This window comes from Globicephala melas, chromosome 18, assembly GCF_963455315.2.
Source record: "Globicephala melas chromosome 18, mGloMel1.2, whole genome shotgun sequence".
In the NCBI taxonomy this organism is placed as follows: domain Eukaryota; kingdom Metazoa; phylum Chordata; class Mammalia; order Artiodactyla; family Delphinidae; genus Globicephala; species Globicephala melas.
In genome coordinates, this window is record NC_083331.1 from 6,438,611 (window position 1) to 6,465,841 (window position 27,231).

The 27,231-nt window shown below is 53.1% G+C and overlaps 1 protein-coding gene across 5 annotated transcripts in view; it reads right to left on the bottom strand.

The window, feature by feature from the left end:
- Nucleotides 1-27,231, bottom strand: part of SLC7A1 (solute carrier family 7 member 1) — a 68,681-nt gene that overhangs the window by 17,979 nt on the left and 23,471 nt on the right. For all 5 annotated transcript variants that reach the window (XM_030882586.2, XM_060287963.1, XM_060287962.1 and 2 more), the window contains exons 2-3: nucleotides 15,768-15,864; nucleotides 2,229-2,612 (exon numbers count right to left, since the gene is read on the bottom strand). In XM_030882586.2, the coding sequence (XP_030738446.1) occupies nucleotides 2,229-2,598 (370 nt within the window). In that variant the 5' untranslated portion in view covers nucleotides 2,599-2,612; nucleotides 15,768-15,864. The remainder of the gene's footprint in view (nucleotides 1-2,228; nucleotides 2,613-15,767; nucleotides 15,865-27,231) is intronic.

The window sequence follows — 27,231 nt, forward strand, 5'->3', positions numbered from 1 at the left end:
TCTTCCACAGAACTTGGCCAGAGTGACCTGCAGGACTCCATTTCACCGTCTGGTCTCACGCTAAGTGTTCTTCCAACAACTCAAAAAGGAAACCACATTTCTTCATCCCGAGTAGCCAGCCTATGACGAGTTCTGTCCTTCGAGGCCACAACCCAGTGAAGCAACAGGTCACTACCTCTCCTGCCCCAGAGGCCAGCTCGCTGCCAACAGGGCTGCCCAGCTTTTCCTGCCAGCCTACCCCCTCCCCACCCGTGAATCGTGGCTTTTAAAAGAAACACATTTGATAGAAAAGCTGCCCTTGCTCAGGAGGTGAGGCCGAGAGCTGCCTGCAGTAGCACGGGGGTGCGTCTCACACGTCACCACCACTCTGGCCAAGACCCCGTCGCCACCTGCTGGTCCAGAAGCTGCAGGTGCTTCACATTCACCATTCTGTTTTATTCGCAGGTAAATCCTCTGGAAACACAACGGCCCCTTTAAAATAGCTGCGTTCCCACCGAGAGGCTGCAGCTTGTAAGGACGTGTATGGTTGCAAGTTTTGGTGCTGCACTGAGAAAAACGTGATTAGGAATTTTATTTTCCAACCCAGAAGAGTAAGCTCTCGGCAGGTGCTGGAAAGAAAGGGAGGGTGTCGCCCAGGGAGCCTGGCGGAGCCCAGGCGGAGGCCCAGCACCACACACGGCTTCCCAGAGGGCAGGCACGGGAGCCAGCGGGGCCCACGGGGTTCAACACATCCCACGCCCCGGTTTTCTGATATTACTTCAAAGAGCTAAAGCAGAACTGGAACAGTTAGTGGCCATTTGTATTATTTCTGTTTGCGAACCGGCCACTCGTATCCTTCAGTTATTCTGACATTCAGCCGTTTGTTTCTTTTAAGTGGATGTATTCAGCTTCGGCTGTAATCAAAATACAAATAACATAAAGAGAATAACACTGAAACCTATCGAACAGAAAAGACTATGTTTTTGGTGTTTTCGTTTGTTGGTTGGTTGTTTCTAACGCTGACGCCAAGTCCAGAGTCAGCAAGGACGTGAGGAAAAGGGGCCCTTGGCCGTCAGGAGGCAACACAGGCCTTGAAGATACGCAGGCCCGCTGACCCAGACATTCTGCTTCTTAGACCATTTTAAAGGAAAAAGCACAGCTTTTTCTTTTTTATGCCAAAGTCATTAAGTTACTATTTATAACAACACCACAGCTGGAAACAATCTAAATACCCCAGAAAGGCACCCAATCAATTATCTGTATATAAATCTATATAATGGTACATCATCAAGAATATTACTGTGGGGCTTCCCTCGTGGCACAGTGGTTAAGAATCCACCTGTCAAGGCAGGGGACACGGGTTCGAGCCCTGGTCCGGGAGGATCCCACATGCCGCGGAGCAACTAAGCCTGTGCGCCACAACTACCGAGCCTGTGCTCTAGAGCCCGCGAGCCACAACTGCTGAGCCCGTGTGACACAACTACTGAAGCCTGCGCACAGCAATGAAGACCCAACGCAGCCAAAAATAAAATAAACGTACAGAAAGAAAAAAAAGAATATTACTATGGAAAAATAACTAACGCTATGAAAAATGTACACTATATATTGTTTTACAAGTACAGAGACACGCTAGACAGAAAAATATACATTCAGGTTCACAAAAATATTAACCGTGTTACATCCCTAAACTCTGTGAACGGAGGTCACCCTGCTCCTCCACAGGGTCTAACATTGAGCGGGATGCCGGGCACAGAGGAGGTACCTGATAAACGTTCGCTGAAAGGATGAATGAATAAGAGAATTAATTTCTCCAGGCTGTCAGAGTGGGTAATTTCCACTTTCTTCTTTGCGCTCTTCTACATTTCCTAAATTTTTCTGTATCAGTGATGTATTTACTCAAGTAATCAGAAAAAAAATACTGAAAGAGACTACGTCCTTTTTAACTAGATACAAACACCCTACTGATTCTGTGTCTGTCGTGCTAACAGGACTGCCCTCCTTGCTGGCCTGGCTTGTCCCCACTAAGGTCATCCCATGTACTTGATCATTAAAAAGCAAGGGCAGTGATGCCCGAGGGTGGCCTCCGCCTTGCGTTAGAGGAAAAGGGAAAGTGTGTAGCAGTTCAGCGAGGCGCAGGTGCCGGGGAGGCGCCAGACTGTGTGTCTAGGGAGCCGAGCGGGGCGCGGCCCACGGCTGGGGTGGGAACAGCCGAGGCGGCAGGGGGCAGGCTCCGGGCCTCCCGGACCTACCGATGATGTAGGAGAGGATGAGGTTCCAGCCGGTGATGAAAGCCCAGAGCTCACCCACGGTGACGTAGCTGTAGAGGTAGGCCGAGCCTGTCTTGGGGACCCGAGCGCCAAACTCGCCGTAGCAGAGGCCGGCCAGCACGGAGGCCAGCGCGGCCACCAGGAAGGAGATGACGATGGCGGGCCCCGCGTTCTCCCGGGCCACGGCCCCGGCCAGCACGTAGACGCCGGCCCCCAGCGTGCTGCCCACCCCCAGCGCCACCAGGTCGAACGTGTTGAGGCAGCGGGACAGCCGGCTCTCCTCCCAGCTGCAGTCCACCACCTTCCGCCGCAGCATCTGCTGCCCGACGCCCACCAGCGCCTTGCACCCCATCCTGCGGCTCAAACCTGCCGAGAGAAAGAACAAAGTGTGTGTCAGCGTCGCCCCGCTCTCACCATCAACCCTTCATCCCAGCCGGACGGCGAGGTGCGCCCGTGCCGTCATCTACAGCTAAGGCCTCGCACGTCACGATTCCACGGCCCGCGGTCACAACACCCACCCACGGCTTCCCGGTCTCAGGCGTAACCAGCGGGAGAAACGCCCGGAGGCCCACGCGCCGGCCGACTGGGCTCCGGTCACTGAGCCTCCACACTGATTTCAGTTCTTAACCAAGAGCCTCCTACGGGCAGAAGGAGCACGAGAGGCACACATTGAGGACGTCGTCCCTGCCCTCAATAACCGTGCGATTTGCCAGGAAAGGCAAGACGCCATTCCAAGTGGGCTGCTGGGGAAAGAAAACCAAACCACATTTTAATTTAATTATTAGGACCCAGAGGCCTTGAGTAGCAATGACAACGCCGTTTAGAGACCTTCCTGGGATCCTCTGAGACGGCAGGGGTCAGGCCGCCTCCACTGTAACACAGAGTTAGGTCCAGAGCAGAAAAGCGCTGAATTGCTAACAAGTTAGGGCTCCTTGTAACCGTCACTACCCGGGGAAGCACTTCCCTGGACCAAAATGTTGGCCCCAAGTGCTGTGTGATGCACTCCTGATCACACGCCAAGAGGGGGCCCCCGTGCACACACGGCTCCCGGCCTCCGACTCTCACACGGGACACACCCAGTGGGGGTCCCAGGAGGCCACCCACACCGTGAACAGCATCCCAGGACAGTGATTTAAACGCTGACAGACACGGCCCCGGCCAGGTGGCCAAGGTCGACATCAACAGTGACAAGTTATAGTTGACCATATGATGTGATAAGGGCCTTTACCTCTGACAGCCTCCTCCCCAAACCCATAAGCCCAGGCTAACCCTGAGAAAAAGATCAGACAAATCACAGGCGAGACGAACACCTGACCAATCGTCAGGAGTCATCGAAGACAAGGAAGGTCGGAGAACCGTCTCGAGCAGGGGGAGCCCAAGGAGACAGGACGCCACACGTCACGTGGGAGGGGATGGGATCCCGGAACAGAAGGAGAATGGCAGGGAAAACTAAGGCGGTCTGAATAAAGTGTGGACTTCGCTGTATCAATATCGGCTCGTTCATCGTAACTAAAATACCACACTAGTGTAAGATGTTAACCAGAGAGAAAAGTGGGTGCGGGGCACGTGGGCACTCTCTGTACTAGCTTCAGGCCTTCCTATAAATCTGTAAACGTGTGCTAAGATAGTTTTCAGACAACAGCATCCGCAGAGATAAGCTATCACCATGACTTTTAGCTCCTAAAAATTCATCTTTATGATCCATTGGTATTTACTGACCTACCTTTGCTGTAAGCAAGTCACTGGAAAGCAAAACGGTCTAAATGGAGACAGCAGGTCCAGCCAAGTCCACACCCAACCACCTGGCGCCCTGGACCGCCCGACCCCTCCCAGCCTCAGGCCACACCCTTGTGGCCCCGCCCCCTCCCAGCCTCAGGCCAGGCCCCCGTGGGTCATGTCACTGGCCAGCTCCCGGTCACAGAGGGACCAGTGGATGGTCCTCTCTGCCAGGCCAAGAGGAGAGATAAAGTTTCTCAAGACTCAGTTTTTAGCTAGAGTGGGCAATCAACTCATCCGATCCGACCTCCTTCTCGTAAAGACGAGGGAAAACAACTCAGACACCCAGTGTCAGACAGGGTCACGAGCTCGGAAGGTGCGGGGGTGGCTCCACATCTGGGTCTGGCGTTGGCGGGGGTGGGGGGCGGGAAATGATATCACCGTCAGTGAGGTGGGGAGGAAGTGGGAGGAAATGAGGGAAAAAGACCTTGTTAGTGGAACAGCAGTGGAGCAGGAAAATCACAGACACAGGGGCTGATAAGAGCTGAGAGGGCAGGGACAGACCAGGAGACACGCAAAGGAGCAATGGCGCCCGGGGGGTTTCCGGCCACTCACGGGCCAGCTGCCGACGCTCGGTCGGGCAGTGAGGACCTGCCGGGGCTCCGGTGCTGTCCGGGGAGCCCAGGGCGCGAGTCCTCCCGGGCCTGCCTTTCCCTTTCTTCCTCCCAGGATTTACCTGGATTCATTCAGGTCAGGCTGTGAACAACAGCAAAGCCTTTACTAAACCACTGCTTGGATAACAAGTCAAAAGGGCAGATGCACCATTTCAACACAACCCTTAGCAGAAGAGGAATGTGTGAAGATGCGGCACACAACTGCTCAGCATCATCTTGGGGAGGGAGGGGAGTATTTTAAGAAGCCAGGAACCTTCAAGGGGAGCGGAGTGTGAAAGCTCCCGGTTACTGGCATTGTTTCCAACTTGCCTGGTAAATGGGACTGACATTTGGAGAGAGCGCTGACCTGCTCGCGTCCTCTCCTAGATGTAGTCGTTGGTTCATAACAGACGGATTCTCTCCCCTAAACCAAGTGCAAAGCAAAGACAGTGCAGTTAAATAGCGTTTTCTTTCCTCAGCTTCACAGAGGAAAGTAACCCCAGGGCCCAGGAGGCACCTGCCTCCCTCTGAACGACCAGACACGCTGTGCCCTGGGCTCTTTGCAAGGGCTGGGTCCACAGCGCACACGCCTTTCCAGATGTGCTGCCGTCTGGAACAGAAGCAAGAGCTGCCGGAGTGACCCGACTGGGACGCCTGGCGAGGGGCACACTGGAGCCTGGGGATACTTTACCGAGAGCCCGGTGACCTCACTTTAGGCCGGAATGACCCCCCTGGACGCGCAGCTGCAGTGCGTGTGCCACATGCCCCTGGGTGGTATCACCGGCACAGGCGGACACCCTCTCCAAGAACCCACTCACTAACCCTGGGGGGCCCCCGCACCATCTTCAAAATAAAGGGGGCGGGGCATCAAATTCTGTCAATTTAGATACCGATTTTAGACGCAGGTTTTCAACCGTATGTGAACGGGACTTCTTGGTGGAGCCCACAAACCGAGACTCCAGGGAGGCAGTGGACTTCTAAGCAGGGACACAGCGCCCCCGTTCCTCACGAAGGGTCCTGGGCTGTTCCTCCCTCACAGGAGCCGGAGGGAAGTGCTCCGGGTGCCAGTGGACGGGAGCACAGGAGGGCCCGTTAGTTTCACCTTGGTTACTTCCTCAGTGTTCCCTGCTGTCTGGGGAAAGGGCAAACCCAACTTCCTTGGAAGCCACTGGCACAGAAACGCAGCTGCTGAGGCCCAGCGCTGAGAACGAGGAAAATGCAAGTACGCTGTTTCTACTTTCCAGGGTGGGAGAAAATGAGATGCTCGCTAACCTTGTTCAGGTTTATTTTAAAGAAATGTCCTTTCTGTCTCCTTGGGAGTCGTGCAAAAACTGTTCTCCGGGTGGCATCGCCTGGCGGCATTTTGTACACATTACGGCACGACTCATTCACGCCTGGACTCCTAAGGTGGGCACTCAGCCAGCAGTGAGACCAAATGAAACTTCTCCGTGTGAAACCCATCTAAGCACGTCAACACCGGCAACGTCAGGGTCATGCGGACTTCCTGCTGCTGGGATTTACGCAGTCACCAAATACTTTGAAAGGATTATCTGGAAATTACGTTACCCTCTCACGTGGGGGGGAGTTTGTGCAACAGTCGACACCTACACTTTCAGTTTTTGACAGAAATCCTGTAACAGCAAGAGCCTCAGCTCTGTCTTCCTCCCGATTCATTTATTATTAAAGAGCACTTACCTTATGTGTTATCCTCTCAGAAAAGCAAAGAAAATCTGCCCCTTTCCCACAGAATTTCTAACCCCAAGTGTTATTCTGGTGATCACTATATAGCAATAGGAGCCAAGTGACCAATGGTCCCGACTGCAGAGATAAAGATGCTGTGTTCAAGGCGTCTGACAAAGGTGGGCAAGTGGGAACTGGATGATTTTTTTTTACTCTCAAACGTCATGACAGTCCCATCACTGAAAAAGTCCGCTTAATGGCTCGTGGGAGGGAGGGGAAGAGGTCAGACGTAGGCTGCGGTAGACACTAAGTTCATAAATCCTTTGGGGAAAGTCTTAATATTGAAATTTTATTGCCCATACTTGTGCTTTTCCTTTAAGCGATCTTTACAACGGTCCCAGACATGGGAGCCACCTAGAGTGACATCTGCCCTTCCCGTGGGAGAATGATGCACCGTGGTCCACACGTGTCCCGGGCTAGAGAAAGTAGGTCCTCGCTAGGGCGCTCACCTGTGGGACACACAGACCGGGGGGCCGACGAGTCAGCAAACTCACTTCAGCGCTCCTACGGCCACGTGGGGGACTCCCCCCAGGAGCCCACAAGGCTCTAGAGCGCATGCAGGTTTCACAAGGAAGGGAGCAGAGGGCCCACGACAGGGCCCTCTCAACCAGATGTGGTCCAAGGGGGTCCAAAAAAAGCGTTTCGGGACGTGGGCCATCATGGGGACGGAGACTCACGGCAAGGAACAAAATCTGAGTTGAAGGAAGTTCTTCTCCAAGCCAGATTCACAGCCCCCAGATGTCAGGAGGACCAGGTGCAAGAGCTTAAAGTTAAAAAAAAAACTGTGGCGTGGAGGGGACCAGCCAATGCTGATGGAGACCCAACGTGTGGGCACGTGGAAGGAGGGAAGGAAACAACAGAAGGGAATGAAAAGCACAGGGGGGATGGGGGGAGGGGACAACACAGCGGGGAAGGTCTGCGGTGGGTGACAGGGGCCGGCCGGCTCACACCCCACGTCCTCAATGGGCAGCAGGAGCCTGTCTGCCTCCAGGACCCAGAGTCTCTCTTAAAGTCCCTCAAGATCTACACTTGTCTGACCCCAGGCAGCACGGCCATGCTGAGGATAAAACTGAATTCCTCCAAAATTCGCAGATCTCACAGCTGTTAAGATGCCCTGTGCTGACACGGCCAGGTTTAGGGAAAAGCATAAACCCGGTCCCAGCCCAGGAAGCAGAGCGTCAGGGCCGGGCCGAGGGGTGATGGGGCTCCTGAAGAGGGGTGTGGGACCAGGCTTAACGGTCTGTCTCAAAGACCACCACCTCCACGGGGAAGAAAAGGTCCACTCCACCCAGCGAGGACAGAGGCCTAAAGCCCGCAAGGCGCTTGGGCCTGTCTCTGCTTCCACTGAAGACACTTTGTGCTTGGCTGAAATCCACAACCAATAGGTAATGTGGTCTCCACCGGCATGGGGGGCACAAGGCCCACCATCCTCGGCCTTACCAGAAAGCCAACCCCCAGGACCCCTGCCCCCGGGCTGACCCTTCCTACCGATTCAACAGAACGAACTGCAGGACGCGCCAGAGGCCTCTGAGGTCCCGTAAACTACGGCAGGTATGTTCTGCACCTCAGTCCTAACTCCCAGCCACCAGGCCCAGGAGGGCGGCCCTGGGGTCCAGCTCAGGCACGCACCCACCCCGCAGAGCAGCTTCCAGGGGCAGATTCCAATGCAGGGATGCCACAGGGAACTGGAACCGCTGACCACGGGCACAGCGCCCCCTGTGGGCCAGGCACCAAGCCACTGAGGGGCAGGGAACCCCGTGTGGCCCGGGGGCCGAAGCGGTCCCATCTCCCGCGATCACGCCTTGCAGAGGCCCAAGCAGACAATCCCAGGCTGGGAGCAAGGATGCGGCACCAGCTCGGGGCCTAGAGCGAGATCGTCCAGGTACGAATCCGCTACCAGACGGGGTGCAGACAGTGAGTGTCTTCAGTAGTTCTCGTACCGTGGGAAAACGTCAAATTAAAAACTACATGGTATGATCCCGATGAGGATAAGTGGAGGTGGGGTGTAAATACCAAGATATTAACTGAGACTACCTTCCGGATCTTTTCTATACTTGCCATGTCATCTATGGCAGTGAGATGCGTTACTTCCTAAAGCGAAAAACAACAGCAACAGCTAACACGTGGGGGCACCAGCCAAAGGGAAGCTCCTTTACATAAATGACCTTATTTAATTCTCACATCACCATATCCAGCAGGCAATACTTTGCATTCTGGAAATAGGGGGACCCAGGCAGACTAGAACTCAGTCATTCCCAACCCTGGCCGCCCATCAGAGTCCCGTGGGGACAGTTTTTAAACTAACGATGCCGGCCCAGCACAGATCAAGTGACTTCTGTGAAGTTCTCCCAGGTCACCTGGTGGAGGGCAAGCAAGCCAATCAAAGATGGAGTCGGGGCTCAGACCCACATCTTACTGCCTCCAGAGCTTTGAGCTGTCCTCTGAATTAGGATCTCCTGGGTCCTGGGGGTGTGCTGGGGGGGAGAGAGGCTGTGTAAGAAAGAAGGGGGGGGGCTTCCCTGGTGGCGCAGTGGTTGAGAGGCCGCCTGCCGATGCAGGGGATACGGGTTCGTGCCCCGGTCCGGGAAGATCCCACATGCCACGGAGCGGCTGGGCCCGTGAGCCGTGGCCGCTGATCCTGCGCGTCTGGAGCCTGTGCTCCGCAACGGGAGAGGCCACAACAGTGAGGGGCCCGCGTACCGAAAAAAAAAAAAAAAGAAAGAAAGAAAGAAGGGGGGACAGATGGCACAGCTAATGGCCAGGGGGAGCGGTCCCCCATCGTGGGGTGGAGCATCCACACGTCCCACTGCAGGGCCCCATCTAGTCACCCTCCGTCCCCCCAGCAGTGCTTATGGGACCGGTAACACGTAGAGTGCCCACAGCACACACGCAGTCCTATCGCTGACTTAAATTCAGGAAACTAACAGGACACGGGCTGTTTTTCTGTCCTTCATCTTAGGTCATACACTCGGCGTGACCATCAACGACTAACGAGGGTCTGTCCATCGAAGGAGATCTTATTAGCTGGATATTTAAGGGTGTGATTCACCAAGGAGCTCGGTTCTGTTTCTCTAAATGAACACACAGGCAAGAAGATGCTAGTTGGGTTAAAATCTAACCCAAGTGACGTAGTCTGGTCTATGAAGCCTTGAAATAGTTCCGGACGGCCCCTCCCATCATGGGGGGTGTCCCACCCCCAGCCCACCCCGCTCCACTGTGGGGACAGCTGGAGTCCCTGTCCCCTCTGCCCAGGGCTTTCGTGAGGCTCAGGTTCCTTGTGTTAAACTAGTCCGCGTGGCTGGGGCCTCAGTTTCCACATCTGAAAGATGGGGTGGCCCTGCGGCCCTGCCCGTGCAGGAGCTCACGAGGACTAAATGAGGTAACGATAAGCACGCTGAGAGGAAAATCCCTCCAGTGCCGAGCCAGCACTGCCCCTTCCCTTTTCAGTCTCAGCACCTGCCCGTCGCCTCTGCCTCACAGAAGCAGGGGGCACACACTCCCGGCAGCTCTGCGTTCCCGCCACAAGGCAGTCACGAACTGACCCCTCGCCAGACGCTGTGAATGCTGCCTACTTAACCACACTACTTTCCAACACTGTTTACCCAAATCCAAGAACGACAAGCGCCGAGCAGCCGGCGGAAGATCCAGCAAGTCCTTCTTCATGAAAACCAGACACAATCTGGAAACGTTTCCTCCTCGAGCCAGCAGGATGTGTGTGATTAGAGAGTCTTTATGTCTCTGGACGGCACTTCCATCACTAGGGAGGCCACGCTTTATCAGGACACATGCCCGTGTTGTGTGCAGAAACACGTCACAACAGAAATGCGAGTCCCGTCAGGAGCTCCGAGCTCCTCTGACACAGGCCTTAGCCAGACTTATTCTCCAGGATGTAAAGAAAACAAAGTTCTCTCCCTGGTTCACAGCGACGTGAAACCGAGCGACGTACAAACTCTGGGGGGAGGGTCCAGGGGGAGACTCGTCGCCTCGGCCCTCCGGCGCAGGGTCCACAGGGGCCCGGCCCTGAGCTTCATCAGGTCGTGCGCCTGTGAACTGTGAGCACTTCACCTGGGCCTTGACGACCATTACCGAACTGGCTCTCCAATCTCAAATGGAAAAGAAATGTCTGAAATACATTTCCCCCAAGACAGGACTCAGACTAACTCTCAGAACATTGCCTCTTCAATTCTCTAGGCCTCTGAGGCATCCTGAAAGGTCAGTTAGTTTTCAGTGGCTCCTTCTAGAAACGTCCTCTTTCAAAATGCCCCAGGACACCTGGCATCTGGAACCAGAGCAGGCAGGGGGTTCCTGCCAGGCTGATCTAATTCCGCTGCACAGTCAGACCGTTCTTCTTCCATGTACTCAGTTACTCACTCAACAAACCCTAACACACCCAGGCAGCGCACCGATTTACCCGTAAGCCTGCGCCTACCTTAATCCCCAAACGCCTGTAATTTCCTCCCTTCCCCCAGTCTTCCCGCCGTCACAAGCAACTCTGAAAAAACTCGGCATTTCCAGAAAATGCACTGGTTCAAAAGTAAAGAAGGTGTGAAAAATCAGGGACAGTTTCCCAAAACTGAGCTGGAGAAGAGACTCTTGGGGAGCTGGGGTCCACTGGAAACCAGCACTGCTCTACACACACCAGCTCTTCGCCAGACACACACACGAGGTCATTTCGTCCTCACCAGAAACCAGCACAGGTTTAGGAAAAACCAAGTGGTTCATAGGTTATTCCAAAGCTGGGAGAGAGGAACTTGTAGATCCGTGTTTCTGTGCTATGCACTGTGCGGGACATACGTGAATTTTAAGGTTCACCTCCCACCTTTCAGCAGGTCTGACCTGCCTGGGAGACGAAGCTCAGGCCCACTGCGCCGCAGGTGACCCTGGCCAGACTGCACAGGTGAGGCTGGGCCGGGGTGTGGGGAGCTGGACCGGCCAGGGCCGTGCACCTAGGAAAGTCACGGGTGGGCAGCTGAGGGATTGGATTAATCAGTCCCTTAACCGGGAGGATTAATCAGGTCTCGTGCAGGACAGACTAGAGGGTAGCGGCCTTCTGTACCTGGGTAGCAAATCGATATGTTACCTTTGAGCAGGTATTTTAATCCAACTAACGAAGCCCCTTGCGCAAGCAAACGCTATATTCTCTCATATGTACCAGCATTTGTTCCCCGTCCCTGCTTTCTCCCCGAAGAGCCCTGAACTATTCCCAGCACCCACGCCCTGGTTACCATGGGGATTATCTGCGCGGGGTGGGGTGCGCCCTGCAGGAATAACCCTAGTGGGAAATGCATGTTTTATGATGGGTCTTGCTGGCGTACTGGCAACCTACTTTCACTGGTGGCCAAAACTTCAGACACTCACCCCCAAGAGAAAAGCATTTACGATTTGAAAGAAACACCACGGCCTCCCTCGTGGCTCGCCACCTCACCTGTTTTCCTGCCACAAGGTTTTCTCTCACGTCACACACCTAGAGGACACGTCCAGTGGGTGGTAACAGAACGCCTCCGTTACAGAGAACGTGATGCCGTTTAGCCCAAGTCACTGTGAGGCATCGGAAGCAAAGGGCCAGTTGCACGAGGGCCTGTGAATACGGGAATGCAGGACCAAGTGATCAAGGGCCAGGAGAGAGTGGACCAGAGGATAAGGCTGAGCCCGAGACGGAGAGAGCAGCCCAGAGCGCTGGACACGAGACCAGAGCTGGCCGGTGGTGCTGAGTGTGAAGCGGCTGTTTTCCTGCACGTCGGATGGACCGTGTGTACACCATACGTCACAGGCAGAGCCCCCAGCTCTGCTGTAATGGACGCTCCAGTGCAATAACCTTAAGGACAGGCTCTCCCCCCAGAATGTCACCCGAACGTGACCCCAGGGCCTCGCCATAAGCCAACGTTCAATATCCGGACTGCAGTGACCTGAAATTCTCCCTTCTCTGGTCCCACTTAGTGACACTTAGAACCCACATCATCAGAGAACGAGGAAACACAGCACAGACTTCTCCTATCGTCTTTAAGGAAGTCTTAAAGGCTGAAAATAGAAGTTGCAACTTATGCCCCAAGTAATGCTCTCTACATGCCCCACTGCACAGAAAGCCCCACGAAGAGGGCGCCTGCCTTCTTCCTAGAAGTTCACAGCCGCATCAGTCACCTGAGACTCAGGGTCACGTTTTCCTATACAAAAATGGGACAAAGCCACCACTGGGCTCAAAGCAGCTCACAAAAGGCAGCTTAACCCAAAACGTTCCTGAAGTGCATCCGAGCTCTCTGGAGCTGCCCACTGCCCAGCGGGGCCAGTGAGGGCACGAGGACACCGACGTGGGTTGGGAGGATAAATGGATCCTGCAGAAGTTGTGATCCTTTAATAGATGTAAAGTCATGGGTCATTGTGGAAAAAAGAAAGGAGCAAAACAATTTTTCACCCAAATGAGTATCGGGTGGGAGCACATTTACTCCCTCCTCTCGGGGCAAGGAAAGGTGATCTGCGGTGGACGGTGTCTAAGGTGGCCCGTGACCCACTCCCCCTGGTGGGAGCGGGAGTGGGGTGGGAGCTGGGGCTTGCCTCTCCCAGCAGAACCTGGCAAAGGGGAGGGATGTCACCCCACAATTATGTGACACTATTTAAGGCTCTGTCTTACCAGCTTGAGGAAGTGAGTGGCCACATTGGGAAAACCCAAGCGGCAGTCAATGTGGCCTCCAAGTCAGCCAGCGAGAGACTGGGGCCCTAAGTCCCAAAACCATGAGGACGTGGATTTGGCCAACAACCCAAGGAAGCCCGGACACAGATCCCATCCCCAGCTGAGCCTTCAGCTGAGAACCAGGTCCTGGTCCACAGCCCGACTGCAGCTTCGCGGTGCTCCAGGCACCTCGCTAGCTAAGCCACGCTCTGACTCCCGACCAGATGAACCACGAGAAGACAGATGTCTTAGGCCCCTAAGTCTGCGGTGTGTGTGCAGTGACAGCTGACTAATCCATGGTCCAGACGGCCATGAGGTAACAAGTGAGTCTGCATTCACTTTCTCTTTAAACCTTCAAGGACCCAAAAACCAGAGCCCAACGTTTCTTTAACTTTCTCTGCTTCAGTGATGGAGTTAACCTTTAATTCACCTGAAACTATTGTTTCTTGGTTAAGGCGGAATGATTTGAAAGGAATTTCCTCTTTCTGCAAGAATGGTGTACATTAAATAGCTATTATTTTCACTTTTAAAAAATGGTGTTTCTACCCTGTGCCCCTCTTTTAGGACTTGCAGGAGCTACAAAGATAAGCACTATGCTGTCCCTGCTCTCAGGGTGCTTGCAGCCTGGAAAAAAGGCCAAATTAGCCATCCATCCATCCAACAAGTATTTATCTGACGGACACCTACTATATGCCTCTCCCTTCCCTGTGCTGTAGGGAAAGAACAAAGTTCCCTGCTCTCCTGGCAGGAGAAGACAATACAACAAACCAAAGAGCACAAACAGGCGGCAGAGACCCGAGCCCTCCGGAGCCACGTCACCTCCGCCACCACCTGGCACCTGGCCTCTTCACTCAGGAAGGGCGCCGTCACGGTGTGGCCGGTGGGCTGTGAAGTCCCCTGATTTAGACACGGTTCAGGATCTGCCCAAGCACTAGGAACCATCCAGGGCCTCCCCAGACACCTCATCACGGCCCTGCCGACCCGAGAAGCCAGCAACCTGAGGCTCTTCACTCAAATGTGAACACTCCCCGCAGCCTGGGTACCAGGTAACAGAGGAAGGGGCTCTAGGAGAGGCTGAGCAGCAGAGAGGAGGAGATGCAGCGTCAACAACTCTCACTTAAGCACTTCTACTAAACAGGTGCTGAAGAGGAGGAGGAGACCAGGCTACTCAAGGCTCACGATGGGCCGCGCTCCCCCTTCCCTGCTGCACGGATCTAACCTGACTCTTCGGGGAAGCGCGCCCGGGAACCTTTGCTTCTGACATTTACAAGCTGCAACAGCCTCGTAAACAAGGTGCTCACTCAGAGCGTGGACCTCTCGGGAAGGAGGAGCTGGGGAGCCCCGCCCGTCCCTGCGAGGCGCCTCCGTGAGGCAAAGGTCCCGGCAACACGTCCGCCAAGCCGCCTGACGAAGGACTCAGAGGGCTGCAGATCCTGATCGCGTGTGCGCTCTTAGCACGGCTCCACACTCGGAAGGAACAACATGAACGGCCCCAAACGACCGGAAGATCGCAGGGCGGCGGGGGAGCCAGGTGCAGAGCTGAAAACCCCTTGTGATAAATGAAACAGTGACGAAAATGACCGTCTCCACACTCAGCGAACCTGTTTTCTTAACCAAAACCTAAGCAGAGCAACAGCTTTCCAGCATTTTTCTAGTAGAATCCCTTCCCCAAACTACACCCTAGGCTAAGCCCAAATACAAGCATCAGGGGAAGGGGGACCCGCTCTTATGTAAAGGGACAAGGGGTGAGCAGCCCCCCTGCTGGCCTTGACCTTCCCCGCCCTCCATGCCTGCTCCTGTGCCCCGCCCCTGCCCAGGACTCCAGGGCTGCAAGGACCAGCCCGAAATACACCGACCTACAGCGGGTCGTTATAGCTCCTAAACCCAAGAATGAGCTACGGGAGAATTCTCAAGGACAAGAGTGACAAGCAGAGGAGTGAGAGGCACAGGAGCAAGACAAGAAGCTTGGGAGCAGAATGGAAAGTGGAGCTGGCCCTTGACCTTGAGAAACCGCAAAGTCTCCCAGAGTCAAAAGCAGACATGGAGCAGATGCATCACGGCCGAGGCTCTGTGGCCGCCCACGGGGCACAGTCCCTCCAAGGGCTGCAGACCAGGCGGTGCCCGGAGTGAGGGGACACCTTCTCCCCACGGAGCCCTGCACCGAACGCCTTGCTGTCACAGGATGTTAAGAGGTCTGTACGAAGCAGAAGTGCAGGTGAGAATTTAAGAACCCATTAGAGTGAAAAGACAAACCTTTCCTGGTGAGTCAATGGGACGGAAGAGCTGGATGGGCGCGGCAGTGAGACATTAAAAAGACAACTTAGGGGGGCCTCCCTGGTGGCGCAGTGGTTGAGAGTCTGCCTGCCAATGCAGGGGACACGGGTTCGAGCCCTGGTCCGGGAAGATCCCACATGCCGCGGAGCAACTGGGCCCGTGAGCCGCAACTACTGAGCCTGCGCGTCTGGAGCCTGTGCTCCACAACAAGAGAGGCCGAGATAGTGAGAGGCCCGTGCACCGCAATGAAGAGTGGCCCCCGCTCGCCACAACTAGAGAAAGCCCTCGCACAGAAACGAAGACCCAACACAGTCAAAAATGAATAAATAAATTAATTTTTTTAAAAAAAAGACAACTTAGGGCTTAGTTATCAGTTAACTTAAAAAGCCAGCGGCCAGCGAAAGCCCTAAATGAGTAACATTCCAGCAAAAAAGAGCAGACTCCCCTGCCGGGGTGCTGACAGGCAGACCGTACCTGGACTATGGCGTGAGGACTGTCACCTTGTCACCCGAGGATCCCTGGGTCCTGGAGCGAAGACGTCTCAGGAGGGACGAGACGGGGCTGCAGGCTCCTGGGAGGCAAGGAAGAGACGTTAGACTCCATCTGTTTTGACCCCAGAACCTCCAAGCCTGCGGCCATCGCAGGGAGGAAAGATTCTGTTTAGCTCAGCATCCGGAAGGCAGACGAGGTCCCACCACGTGGACAGAGCAGCACGCGGGGAGCACCGCTGGGGAGAAGATGGGAAACCAGACCAGACGGCCTCCAAACCAGAGGTTCTACCCCGCCACCGCTACAAACGTGGGGTCATATCTAAGTAAGGACGACAGCAAAGCATCTTCCAGACAGGCTACGCCCACACATCCAGGACACAGAGGTGGAGCTGTGCGCGCTCTGCGGCCCTGCGAGGGGCCAGCCCGGGGAGCGAGCGCTCTCCTGACGCTGGCACTGAGAACTGAGGTCAGCAGGGGCAGAAAGCCTCAGCTGCGTCCTCCAGGGAACGCGGGGCTCCAGTCGGTGTGACCGGCCGCTCTCCTGTCCTTGCCGGCGCTTGCAGTGTCAGGGCACCAGCGCAGAGCACACGGCACTAGTGCACCACCCTTGCGGGCCCTGGGCAGCCACCTGCCCGTGACTTCAGGTGGGCCACACGCTGCTCTGACGTGGGGCGTGCTCTGTCACCACGTGCCGGGGGAGCGGCCTGCAGTCCCAGAAGGAATGAATGCGGTGACGGTCACTCCTTACAGGGGCATCCAGGAAGAACCTCCTGGACGAGTGGCATATAAAGTCCTCTGTTTTCCCAACTGCGGGGTTCCTACTCTACACAGGCTCACGCGCTCACCCACCCAGGAGCTGGCGTGCTTTAGCCAAGCTTCCTGCATATGACTCTGCACCGATGTGAACCCAGGTGCGGATTATTGCTGAGCCGAAAGCTCACGTGAAGATGCTCATCAACAGCTCAAGCTGCACCACTTCAACGCAGCAAAGCAGGTTTCCAGCGGCTGCAGCCAACCGTTCCACCGCACCAACACCTTCTGTATATTCATTCTGTGCTAATGTTTCAGTCTTTGCCACTTCCCACTTTGAAAACGTCCAAACCTACGTGAAAGTTAACACACATATTTACACACTTTTCATCTACATTTGCCAATATTTAACGTTTTGCCACATCTGCTCTATCGTTATGTAAATATACACTTTTCTCACGAACCATTTGATACTGAGCTGTAATAGCTAACATGACACTTGACCTCTAAGTACTTTGGTAACTCCCAAGGATGAAACTCACCCACATAACTGTAACGTCACTTGTTAGAAACCGAATATTCAGTAGCCTCTAAAACACAGCCCACGATCAAACGTCCAAAACCAACAACATACTGGCATTTGTCTGTCATGGGCCAAGTACCACAAGGGCAGTGAGAGAAACGAAGATGAGTTAAGGCCCAGGTTCACAGCCCAGGGGGAGACGGACACACAGATCCTTCCTGGGAGCTGGGCACAAAGGGGGAGCTGCCTCACACGCGAGTCTCTGTCTTGGCAGAAGAGAAAGTGGTCGCTCCACCTGAAGACCTCAGGACAGGTCTCTGCAATCTGGGGCTTTGCAGAGCACGAGGTTACCCAACCTACACGCAGAGAGTGGGAACGGAACACAAAAACGGAGAGGCTAGAATATGACAGCCAGAACAATGCCGCCCAACCCCAAAATGTCCAAATCCTACCTCTGGGAACTTGTGACTACGTCAGGTTACATGACAGGGAGGTTGCAGAAGGAACGAAGGTGCTCATCAGCTGACCTTGGACGAGACGCTCCCGGGGTGGGTCTGATATGTAATCCCCAGGGTCCCTGAAGGATGGGGGAGGGAGCGGGCAGCCTCCAGAAGCCCACAAAGGCAAGGAACTGGATTCTCTCGAGAGCCCTAAGAAAGGCACACACCCTCCCAACACCTGGACGCGAGCCCAGTGAGACCTATTCTGGACTTCTGACCTGCAGAACTGAAGACTAATATTAGGTCGGCCAAAAAGTAAGGTGTTACGGAACATCCCGAACGAACTTTTTGGCCAACCCAGTAAATTTGCGTTGTTTTAAAGTCTTTTTTTTTTAACGTAGAGGCTTGAAACAAGGCTGGAAACTGTCAAAGTGCCAGGGGCTGGGGCCAAGTCATCGAGTCCAGCTGCCGAGAACCATGATAGGGTCTGTATTTTAGGAAGAAAGCCCTGGAATGAACGGAACAGAATCCGGAAGGAAAACAACTGGCGATGTCTGTTGCCAAGGACAGAATTTGAGCTTTCAAGCAAGAATCCTAGAACTGCGGAAAACGGCACCTGTCACCAAGATCTCAGTCGACAGCTTCCCCAAACTCAGCGTTTTCTGAAGACTTCGGTGGTGATGTTAACAGATGTGTTTCTAGTAAACACATACGATGAAATCTGTCAACGCTTAGATCTGGGTCATTCAGTGAAACAGTCACATCCACCAAAACAGAATCACAGATGGGTAAAAGATTGATTAAGTACAAAACAGACCCATTTCAGAGTACAAAAAGCTCACGGACATGGTTTCAGACTCCACGGGGTACCAGCTACCACCTGTCGAGCTTCTGTGCGGTACCAAAAACTCTCCACAATCACCTGAAAAGGCTACTGAAGTACGCTTCCGCTTCCAAGTACAGATCTGCGGCCACATTTTCTTTATGTATTTCAACTAAAACAACACATCAAAACTGAATGAGGTATAATCAGACATAAGAACCAAGTGGCCTTCTGTCAGGCCGAACATTAAAGAGATTTGTAAACATGGAAAACAACACCACTCTTATTAAACTTTTTTTGTTTTGGAAACTAGTTTTCCATAAAAATGTTTTCCATAACAAATGTTACTTGTTAATGTAAAATCGTTTATTGTTATTGTTACTTTTTGCAGGACTAATACGTAAATATTTTAAGTTGTTCTGACTTTTAATTTGTAACATGATACCTACAACCCACATAAGCGAAAGTTCTCAACGATTTTTTAAAAAATTTTATTTATTTACTTACTTACTTATTTACACTTATTTATTTATTTTATTTTTTGCCACGTTGGGTCTCCGTTGCTGCGCGCGGGCTTTCTCTAGCTGCGGCGAGCGGGGGCCACTCTTCGTTGTGGTGCGCAGGCTTCTCATTGCGGTGGCTTCTCTTGCTGCGGAGCAGGGGCTCTAGGTGCCCGGGCTTCAGTACTTGTCGCACATGGGCTCAGCAGTTGTGGCTCGCGGGCTCTAGAGCGCAGGCTTCGTTGTCCCGCGGCATGTGGGATCTTGCCGGACCAGGGCTCGAACCCTCGTCCCCTGCACTGGCAGGCGGACTCTCAACCACTGAGCCACCAGGGAAGCCCCTCAATAATCTTTGAGAGTGAAAAGGGTCCTGAGATCAAACAGCTTGAGGACCACTGCTTCAGGGATGCCGTACGGCGTGGACCCAGCCAGGCTGACACAGGCCCCACCAGCGGAGCTGCCCTCCTGCTTCCTCAGGCAGGACGAGGCAGCCTGAGAGGGGGCCTCACTCTGCTCATTTCCCTGTCATGGTATCAAAGCAGTTAATGCCAAACTTCAGTGCTAAAGAAAGGCCTGCCGTACGTTACACCAGGCTGAACCCACCAGGATTAATGGGATTGGAATGCATAGTCATAAAACTCATTAGCACTGCTTTTCTTTAATCCAAGAATGTTTCAACCGATTTGTTCTACTTCGGATTTGAAATCTCACTTGTTATAAACAGGGTAGTGAGAATGCTACAACCACCTCATACCTAAAGAATGTGATTTCACTCCGTTCATAAGTACAGCAAGCAGCATTCCAACACCACCCTTGCTGGGCTTCCAAGGGCACAGACACTGCACAGGTGTGACCAATGACACCACGTGGCTCTGCGTAACAGGCGACACCCACACACTGATGGGAAATACATACATAAAATAACCCGAAAACATCAGCCAACGTACTTCCACTGAATAATTTATAAACCCAAAGGAATCAGGGCTTCCCATCAAGTACATTGATAGCAACTACTAAACAGGTTTTTGGCTTTATTAAACACAGTGCCCAACTTTGGGGCGGCTTAAATAGCTGCTTTGCCTTTGAATGAGTTTGTGTATTGTTCTTCATGCCACAAATGTCTTTGAGTGCCAGATACACTTCTAGAAACCAGAGATGCAGCGGTGAACTAACTAGACCAAAATCCTGCCTCGGCAGAATTTACATTCTGCGACTAGGAACACGTCTTTGAAAAATAAGGATGCATGAACTATCAACAGGAGGTAGCACGCTTCTGAGCTCCTAAAGCAATTCCATGAAATTATTAGAAATAAGATGAGCCCCCCCATTATACGAGCGACTGCTCCAGCCCATGAGAAGGTCAGATATAAAGGTCATTGTAAGGAATGAAACTACAAGAAGAGTTCAACGCAGTTAGGGGAATTCTGTTAAGTCTTCTGACTGCAACCAAGCACTGTGGCAACAACAGAGCTCCCTGGCTGGCCTCAAGCCCCTGGAACAGACAAGGACCTCCCAAGGGGATGCATGGGGGGTTGGAAGCCTGGAAGGAGGGCATCTGTAGTTTGAAAAAACAAATATTTTAATTAAATTTTTTCTTTGGTATGAATAGTTTTGAAATTTCAGCACGAGATTTTTGTTTGTTAAAAGGGAGCATGGACTCAGAGGCTGACGAGTACCGCGAAGAAGTTAATATCCTTCCTGTTCAAGGAAAGAGAGGGATGATGGACTCAAAGCCTGAGTGGGGGAGAGAGGCCTCCAGGCGTCACCCAAGGATCCAAAACTGTCCTCAGAGACGCTCGCACTTTGTTCCCCTTTCCGTTATGACCCTGCAGGACGGGCGCCATGGGGCTGCTTCAAGAACTGACATCACGGCAGCTGCTCCTGCCATGCGCCGAGAGCTGGTGACTCCGACATGGCCTTCCAGACCACCAGAACCTGGGAGCGATCCCCTCTGTCCTGAGCCTTCCAGTCCTGAAGCTCTGCATTTGGCATTTATCCAGAAAGGAGCCGACTGTCGTAGACTGAAATAATACACTCACGAGGGGCCGACCTGGCCGGTACCAGAAACCACAGTACTTTTACACGTCGTGTCCCCAGCCTTCCCCGTGACCCACACCTCCTGCCGCCCAGGGCTCTATGACGGCAGGCCATGCTCTTGTTCACAGGTGGTCAGTGAGAAAGGGCTGGCTTCCACCTGAGGACAGGGGGCTCGTGATGACGGGGGGTCTTACAGCTATTACTAAATCCGTTCCCCAGAATGGATTCCAGCGTCCACTGAGAATGTGACTGTATCACCTCTTCCCGCAATTTCCACTGTCCACCCTGTTTCCACCTTTACTGGGGACCAACACCAGTTTCTGTCCACCCGCTAAGGCAGCAATAACATTTAAACATAAAAGCTGTTTGAAAGACCTCACAATATATATAGCCACCTGTGGTTCCACAATGCTTATTAGGGGGGAAAATGTTACAAACTCTAAAGGAAATGTGGTCAAAGAAGTAACAGCAAGATATTAATCCCACTCCCAACCCTTCAATAATTAACATTACTCCCGCCAGTTCTGCACCAAGGAAAAGACCACAATTTGATAGATCATCCTTCCTTTGAGACGCAAGATACTCCACGACAAGGACACTGAATCCTCCTCGGCTGTGTGCTGCGGCAGGCCAGGCGAGGCCGTGCTGCCCACGGGCGTAAATCTCCCGGGGAGGAGGAAGGGGGCATCCAGAGAGCCTAGGGGGCTGGGGGCACCGAGTCGGGGGCTGTAGGGCAGTGGTTCTCAACTGGGGGTGATTTTGCCCCCCAAGGACCACTTGGCCATGTCTGAAGACAGCTTTGTCGTCACAGCTGACGGAGGGTGGTGCTGGCATGTAGCGGGCAGAGGCGAGGGACGCTGCTGGACATCCTCCAGCGCCAGCACAGTCCCCACCAACAGAAGGGTGCAGAGCGCCGAGGTGGGGGGAACCTGCCGCGCTGTGTAGAGCTGTGAGTGAAGTGCTCCACAGATGCAGTTTTTTAATAAGCGAAGTGGTTTTTAAAATATTTTAAAGTAATGTTTTACTCTTAAAAAACCTACAAATAATGCCTGCGATTAAACATGTATTCACAAGAAAGCAAAACGTTGTCACCACGTCGCTGGAAAACCCTCGATGTCCCCAAACCAGGGCTGAGAATTACCAAGAGGCAAGCAGACAAAGGAAAAAGTACAAGATGAAAAAAACATGCCGAGGACTAAGACGAGCTGTGCTTCTTAATCCAGGTTTTTAGAGTGAACCGGACACTGAAGTTCTGCGCGAGCTCGTTCATCCTGCGTCACATGGACATGCTCAAAAGTCCGTGGGGACGGGACCGCTGGCGGGGGCCCCCTGAGAGAGAAGGGAACCAGGCACCCGCCACGCGGTCCCGTCAACGCTTCATAGGTGCGGTGCGGGGCTCAGAACAGGTTAAGTACCTCGAGCGGCTGTCAGGCTCCACCGCCGCCCTTGTTATACCGTGTCAGTGTCTGAGAGGGGAGGACGCCCAGGCTCTGCGGTTCTGGAGGAGCACAAAGAGGGGGCGCGGTCCGCACGCGAGGACCGCGGCTTCCGTCCCAGAAACGCTCCGCCTGCCAGTGAGCAGCCAACCTCTATTTTTAACACCTGACAATCTGAGAGGCGAAATCTTACCTTCTAAGAGTTGGGCAGGACCACCTGGCCACCTAACTCAGAAATCGCCGCAGACTGTAAAAGGGAAAACTGAGCAGGGCAGGAAAGCGGTGGGGAGAGAGAGGAGGGGGAGCCACGGAGGGCTCGCTGACTTTCCATTCAGTCATTTCCCTCCGACACGGCCACCCAACTCCATCTCCGGTCCAGCAGTAACCGGCAGGCATCTGCCGTCAGGTGTCTCCGCAAGGACGGCAGCAGCTATCGTGGCGGCTGGCGTTTACTCTAGGCGCCTACTCGGTCCCGCCCAGACCGAGCTCTGACGTTTACACAGCTAGCACAACCCACTGCTCTACGGAAAAGCAGCTTCCTAAAGCAGGTAGAAAGCAGAGCCCCGGCTCAAACCTCAGCGCGTCTACCACCACTCTGAGGCTCCTGAATTACCTTTCGCGCTACTGAAACTCTGCATGAGGCTTCTAGTAGGTCCCCGAGGACAACGGGCCATGTGATTACAGTAAAACTTTAATTAGACACAAAGATGACCCTCCCACTTCGCAAGCACAGTCAGAGGCAGTGGAATGAGGAGAAATCGTTTTCCGAAGACGACCTGGCTTTCAACCCCTGACTACCTGAATGAGCTTCTGCAGATTACTCTGAACCCCAATTTCCCCACTTCTGCAATGAGGAAACGACTGTCAAACTCACAGAACTGCTTAAAAATCATTGGAAGTTGAGATTATGCCTATAAATACATCAAGCACTTCTTAAAATCAATTCATTGTTGAAGGCTTTCTCTGAGTAAGTGACGTAACTTCAGAAATACTTTCTCTTCATTTCATACTGTTTCCCAACTGCGCTGGCTCCTGACTGGCATTTTGTTTGTTTGGGGGCTTCTTTTGGCCTCACCGTGTGGCATGCGGAATCTTAGCTCCTCGACCAGGGACTGAACCGGCGCCCCCTGCGTTGGGAGCATGGAGTCTTAACCACTGGACCGCCAGGAAGTCCCCTGGCTGGCATTTTGGAATCTCTCTGCCAAAGAGCTAATGGGCGACACCAACAGATAGCATGCAGCCAAGGGGAGCTGTTATCTACAGAAATCCTCCCACTTAAGCGAAGAATTGTTTGACCCGTGACTGTCAGCCCTTAATTACATGGTGCGTCAGTATTTTAAAAGAACTGTCTCACGAACCAGCGGTTGGGGTCCACGATGCTGCCTGCCCTGGATGTGGACATTTGAGGCTTCTGTCTGCCAGTGACTTAACCCAAAGAGTTTAATAAAGGAGAGTCTTTGCCAGTGAGGAAGTGACGTTACTATTGCTGGGAAGGTGAAAGAGCTACTCAGGAAATATACGAATACAACACAAAAACTGCAGGGTTTTCTCCAAAACAGCAGCAGAGAGAGGAAGCCGAGGGGAATTTCAGGATGGAGTCATCAGGGGGGCAGTGGTCAAGGTGGAGGCGTGGCCGGGCTAAGGCAGGAAGGCGGGCGCCCATCGGACAGGACAGGGGGTTGGGGGTGGGCAGGGAGGAGCACAGCGGTCCCAGGAGAGTGGGGCCCAGCCTGCCAGGAGGCCGGCAGAGGGAGCCGAGGTCAGGGTGCTGCTGCCCACGGTCCAGGCTGAGCTTCTGCAAGATCTCTTCCGGCTCGACGATGGTTTCCCTGGAAACACACATTCTGGCCTCACACCGATGCATTCTCCTGAGACTCAGAAAATATAATCCACGGCCCTTTGTGCTCAGGATCCCCTCAGGCCACCTGCCAGGGCCCAGGCAGATCTGTCGATCACCAGGCAAATAAGCCTGTGTGCTGGGAGAGGATGATGTCCCTCTGCCACGCCCAGTGGGCGCCCCCCAGGAGGCAGACTGCAGCCCCCCTCTATTTCCCTGCTCCCGGTTCCTGGGCAGCCTCATCAAGTTACCCCTCCTGCCCCTCTTAACCAACACTTTCTATTTTTAAAGCCATAGCATCAATGCAGAGACAGACCCTATGGTCTGGGGCCAAGGACCCCTCACCCATTCTCACTCTCAGAGGGCAGTGAGTGGGCTCATTACTAACCCACCGCTTTGCCAAGTCCAAGTCTAAGCCACTTTCCCTTCCTGGGGCCCGAGCGATGGTGTCTACTGTGTCATCAAAGTCTACGAGGAGGAACGTGATGATTACACAACAAGGTGAATGGACTTAATGTCACCGAAGTGTATACTTCAAAATGTACAATAAAAAATAAGTAACAGGGCTTCCCTGGTGGCGCAGTAGTTAAGAATATGCCTGCCAATGCAGAGGATACGGGTTCGAGCCCTGGTCCGGGAAGATCCCACATGCCGCGGGCAACCAACCCCGCGAGCCACAACTACTAAAGACCACGCGCCTACAGCCCGTGCTCTGTAACAAGAGAAGCCACCGCAGTGAGAAGCCCGTGCACCACAACAAAGAACAAAAGCAGCCAAAATAAATAGATAAAATAAATTTGTGTATATATATAAAAAAGTAACATTCAAAAACTAAAAAGAGGGCTTCCCCGGTGGCGCAGTGGTTGAGAGTCCGCCTGTCGATGCAGGGGACACAAGTTCGTGCCCCGGTCCGGGAAGATCCCACATGCCGCGGAGCGGCTGGGCCCGTGAGCCATGGCCGCTGAGCCTGCGCGTCCGGAGCCTGTGCTCCGCAACGGGAGAGGCCACAACAGTGAGAGGCCCGCGTACTGCAAAAAAAAAAAAAAAAAAAAAACTAAAAGGATTCCTCAAAAATCTGAAGTTACTGCTATAGGACCCAACCACTCCTAGATATATAACCAAGGTAGATGTAAAAAAACTTGTATACAAACACTTGCATACAGATGTTCACTGCAGCATTATTCATAATAGCCCCAAAGTGGTTAAACAACCCAAATGCCCATCAACAAAATGCAGTCTACCCATACAAGGGAATATTATTCCGCCATAAAAAGGAATGAAGTACTCATTCATGCTACAGCGTGGATGAACCTTGAAATCATTACGCTAATGTCACAAAAGGCCATGTACTGTGTTAGTTCAGGTATATGAAATGTCCAGAATAGAGACAGAAAGTAGATGAGTGGTTGCCTGGGCGGGTGGGTGGGTGATGAAAATGTTCCAAAATTGTGGGAATGGGTTGCCTAACTGTGGATCTAATAAAAACCACTGAATTTATACTTCAAATGGATGAACTTTATGGTATTAAATTATATTCAGTAAAGCTGTTTTTTTTTAAAAAAAAAAAAAAGGCCGAGAGGCACCCAACCCACAAGGAACTGCCCAGTAACGGCTTTTCTGTTAAAGGTGCCCAGGCAGACTCTACAACTTCTATCCAAGTTCAGCTGCGAAAGCAGCACTTTGTCCCCCATATTTTAATTCTGCTTCAAGTCAAAACTCTGCCATTCCCCACCCCATCCAATCAATAATTATAGCTCTGGCTGCAGCTGATAAGACGATCTCCACTCTATCTGCACAAGCCATTTAATATACGTAACAGCCTTTCTGCTTTGAGAGTTTCACGAACGTGAAATCAGCTCCTGTTTAATAAGCCCTAACTACACGCACTGCCTCCGCTTTTGTCCCGTTACACTGAACGCAGGCTCCAGTTTCAATACACAGCTTAAATTTCCACGGTGACAGGGCACAGAATAGCAAAACTGAGGAAGGCTGCAGCAGGTGTTGGCTTAAATGATACTTAGTTTAAGCTTCCAGCTCACACAGGGCCCGGGGGAGGCGTATCCCTCTCGCTCTGCGTGTGCCTACGGTCCAGGACCTCAGAGGAAAGTGAATCAGAAGAAAAGATCATCAGGCAGCGAAAAAATTAACAAAATTAACAAAGTCTCTTAGCACCAGCACAGTATCTTCTAAGACTGTCACGGCGCACTAACAGGACGAATAAATCACCGGTGAGGCAGGGGAAAGCCAGGCCCAGGGTCGCTTCCCGTACCGAATGTTCAGAACACTCCCAAGGCTCAGCTGCAGACCTCTGTCTGCCAAGGCACACCTGGCAGGTGAGTTCACACCACCCTCCTGGGCGTTCACAGGCTCCGGGTACATCTCCCTGCGGGCAGGTGTCTGCCTGCCCCTCTCCTCCCACGATGTGGCCGTTGACAGCACGGTGGCTCTGGAGAAGCCTGAGCAGACAAATGAGCCTTGGCTGTGGCCAGGAGAGCAGCCCGGGTCCGGGAACGAGAAGCCTGCCTGTGCAGCCCTGCCATTACCGAAGGGGATCAGGCAAGCACCTCTGAATTTCTGTACTCCGATAGACTCAATTCGTCCTCCTGGGGCTAACCACTGGCTGTGTCGCTGCAATTCTACACACGAAGGCAGGCAGAGCAACGTTAACTACAAAGAGTGGATGGTGCCTCCCAGAGGCTCCCGCTCAGGGGGTCCTGCTCCCCGGGAGGGGCACCGCACACCTGCCATCGATCAGCCGGGACTCAAGTCAAAAATGGCTCTGTTCTCGTTTTCTCCACCAAACTTACACAAAATTTCTTCTCGAGGAGCTTCTTGAGAACATTTTCATCTGTGTGAAGTGGTCCCAACGCGCTGCACGTGAAGTAGGAAACAGGAAGGCCGGCGCTGGGAAGGAATTACGAGATGATCTACAACATTCCGAACCGGGCTCCCAGCACACCACCCTCAAGAGTCTCTGCTGGATCTGCGTGCCTCATACTGTTGTCATACTGTTCCTTAAAGGAATCCACCTTTTCATAATTAAAATGTTTTCAGAAAACCTGTATTCTTCTCATAAATGGAGCACCACCAAAAGATCTGAA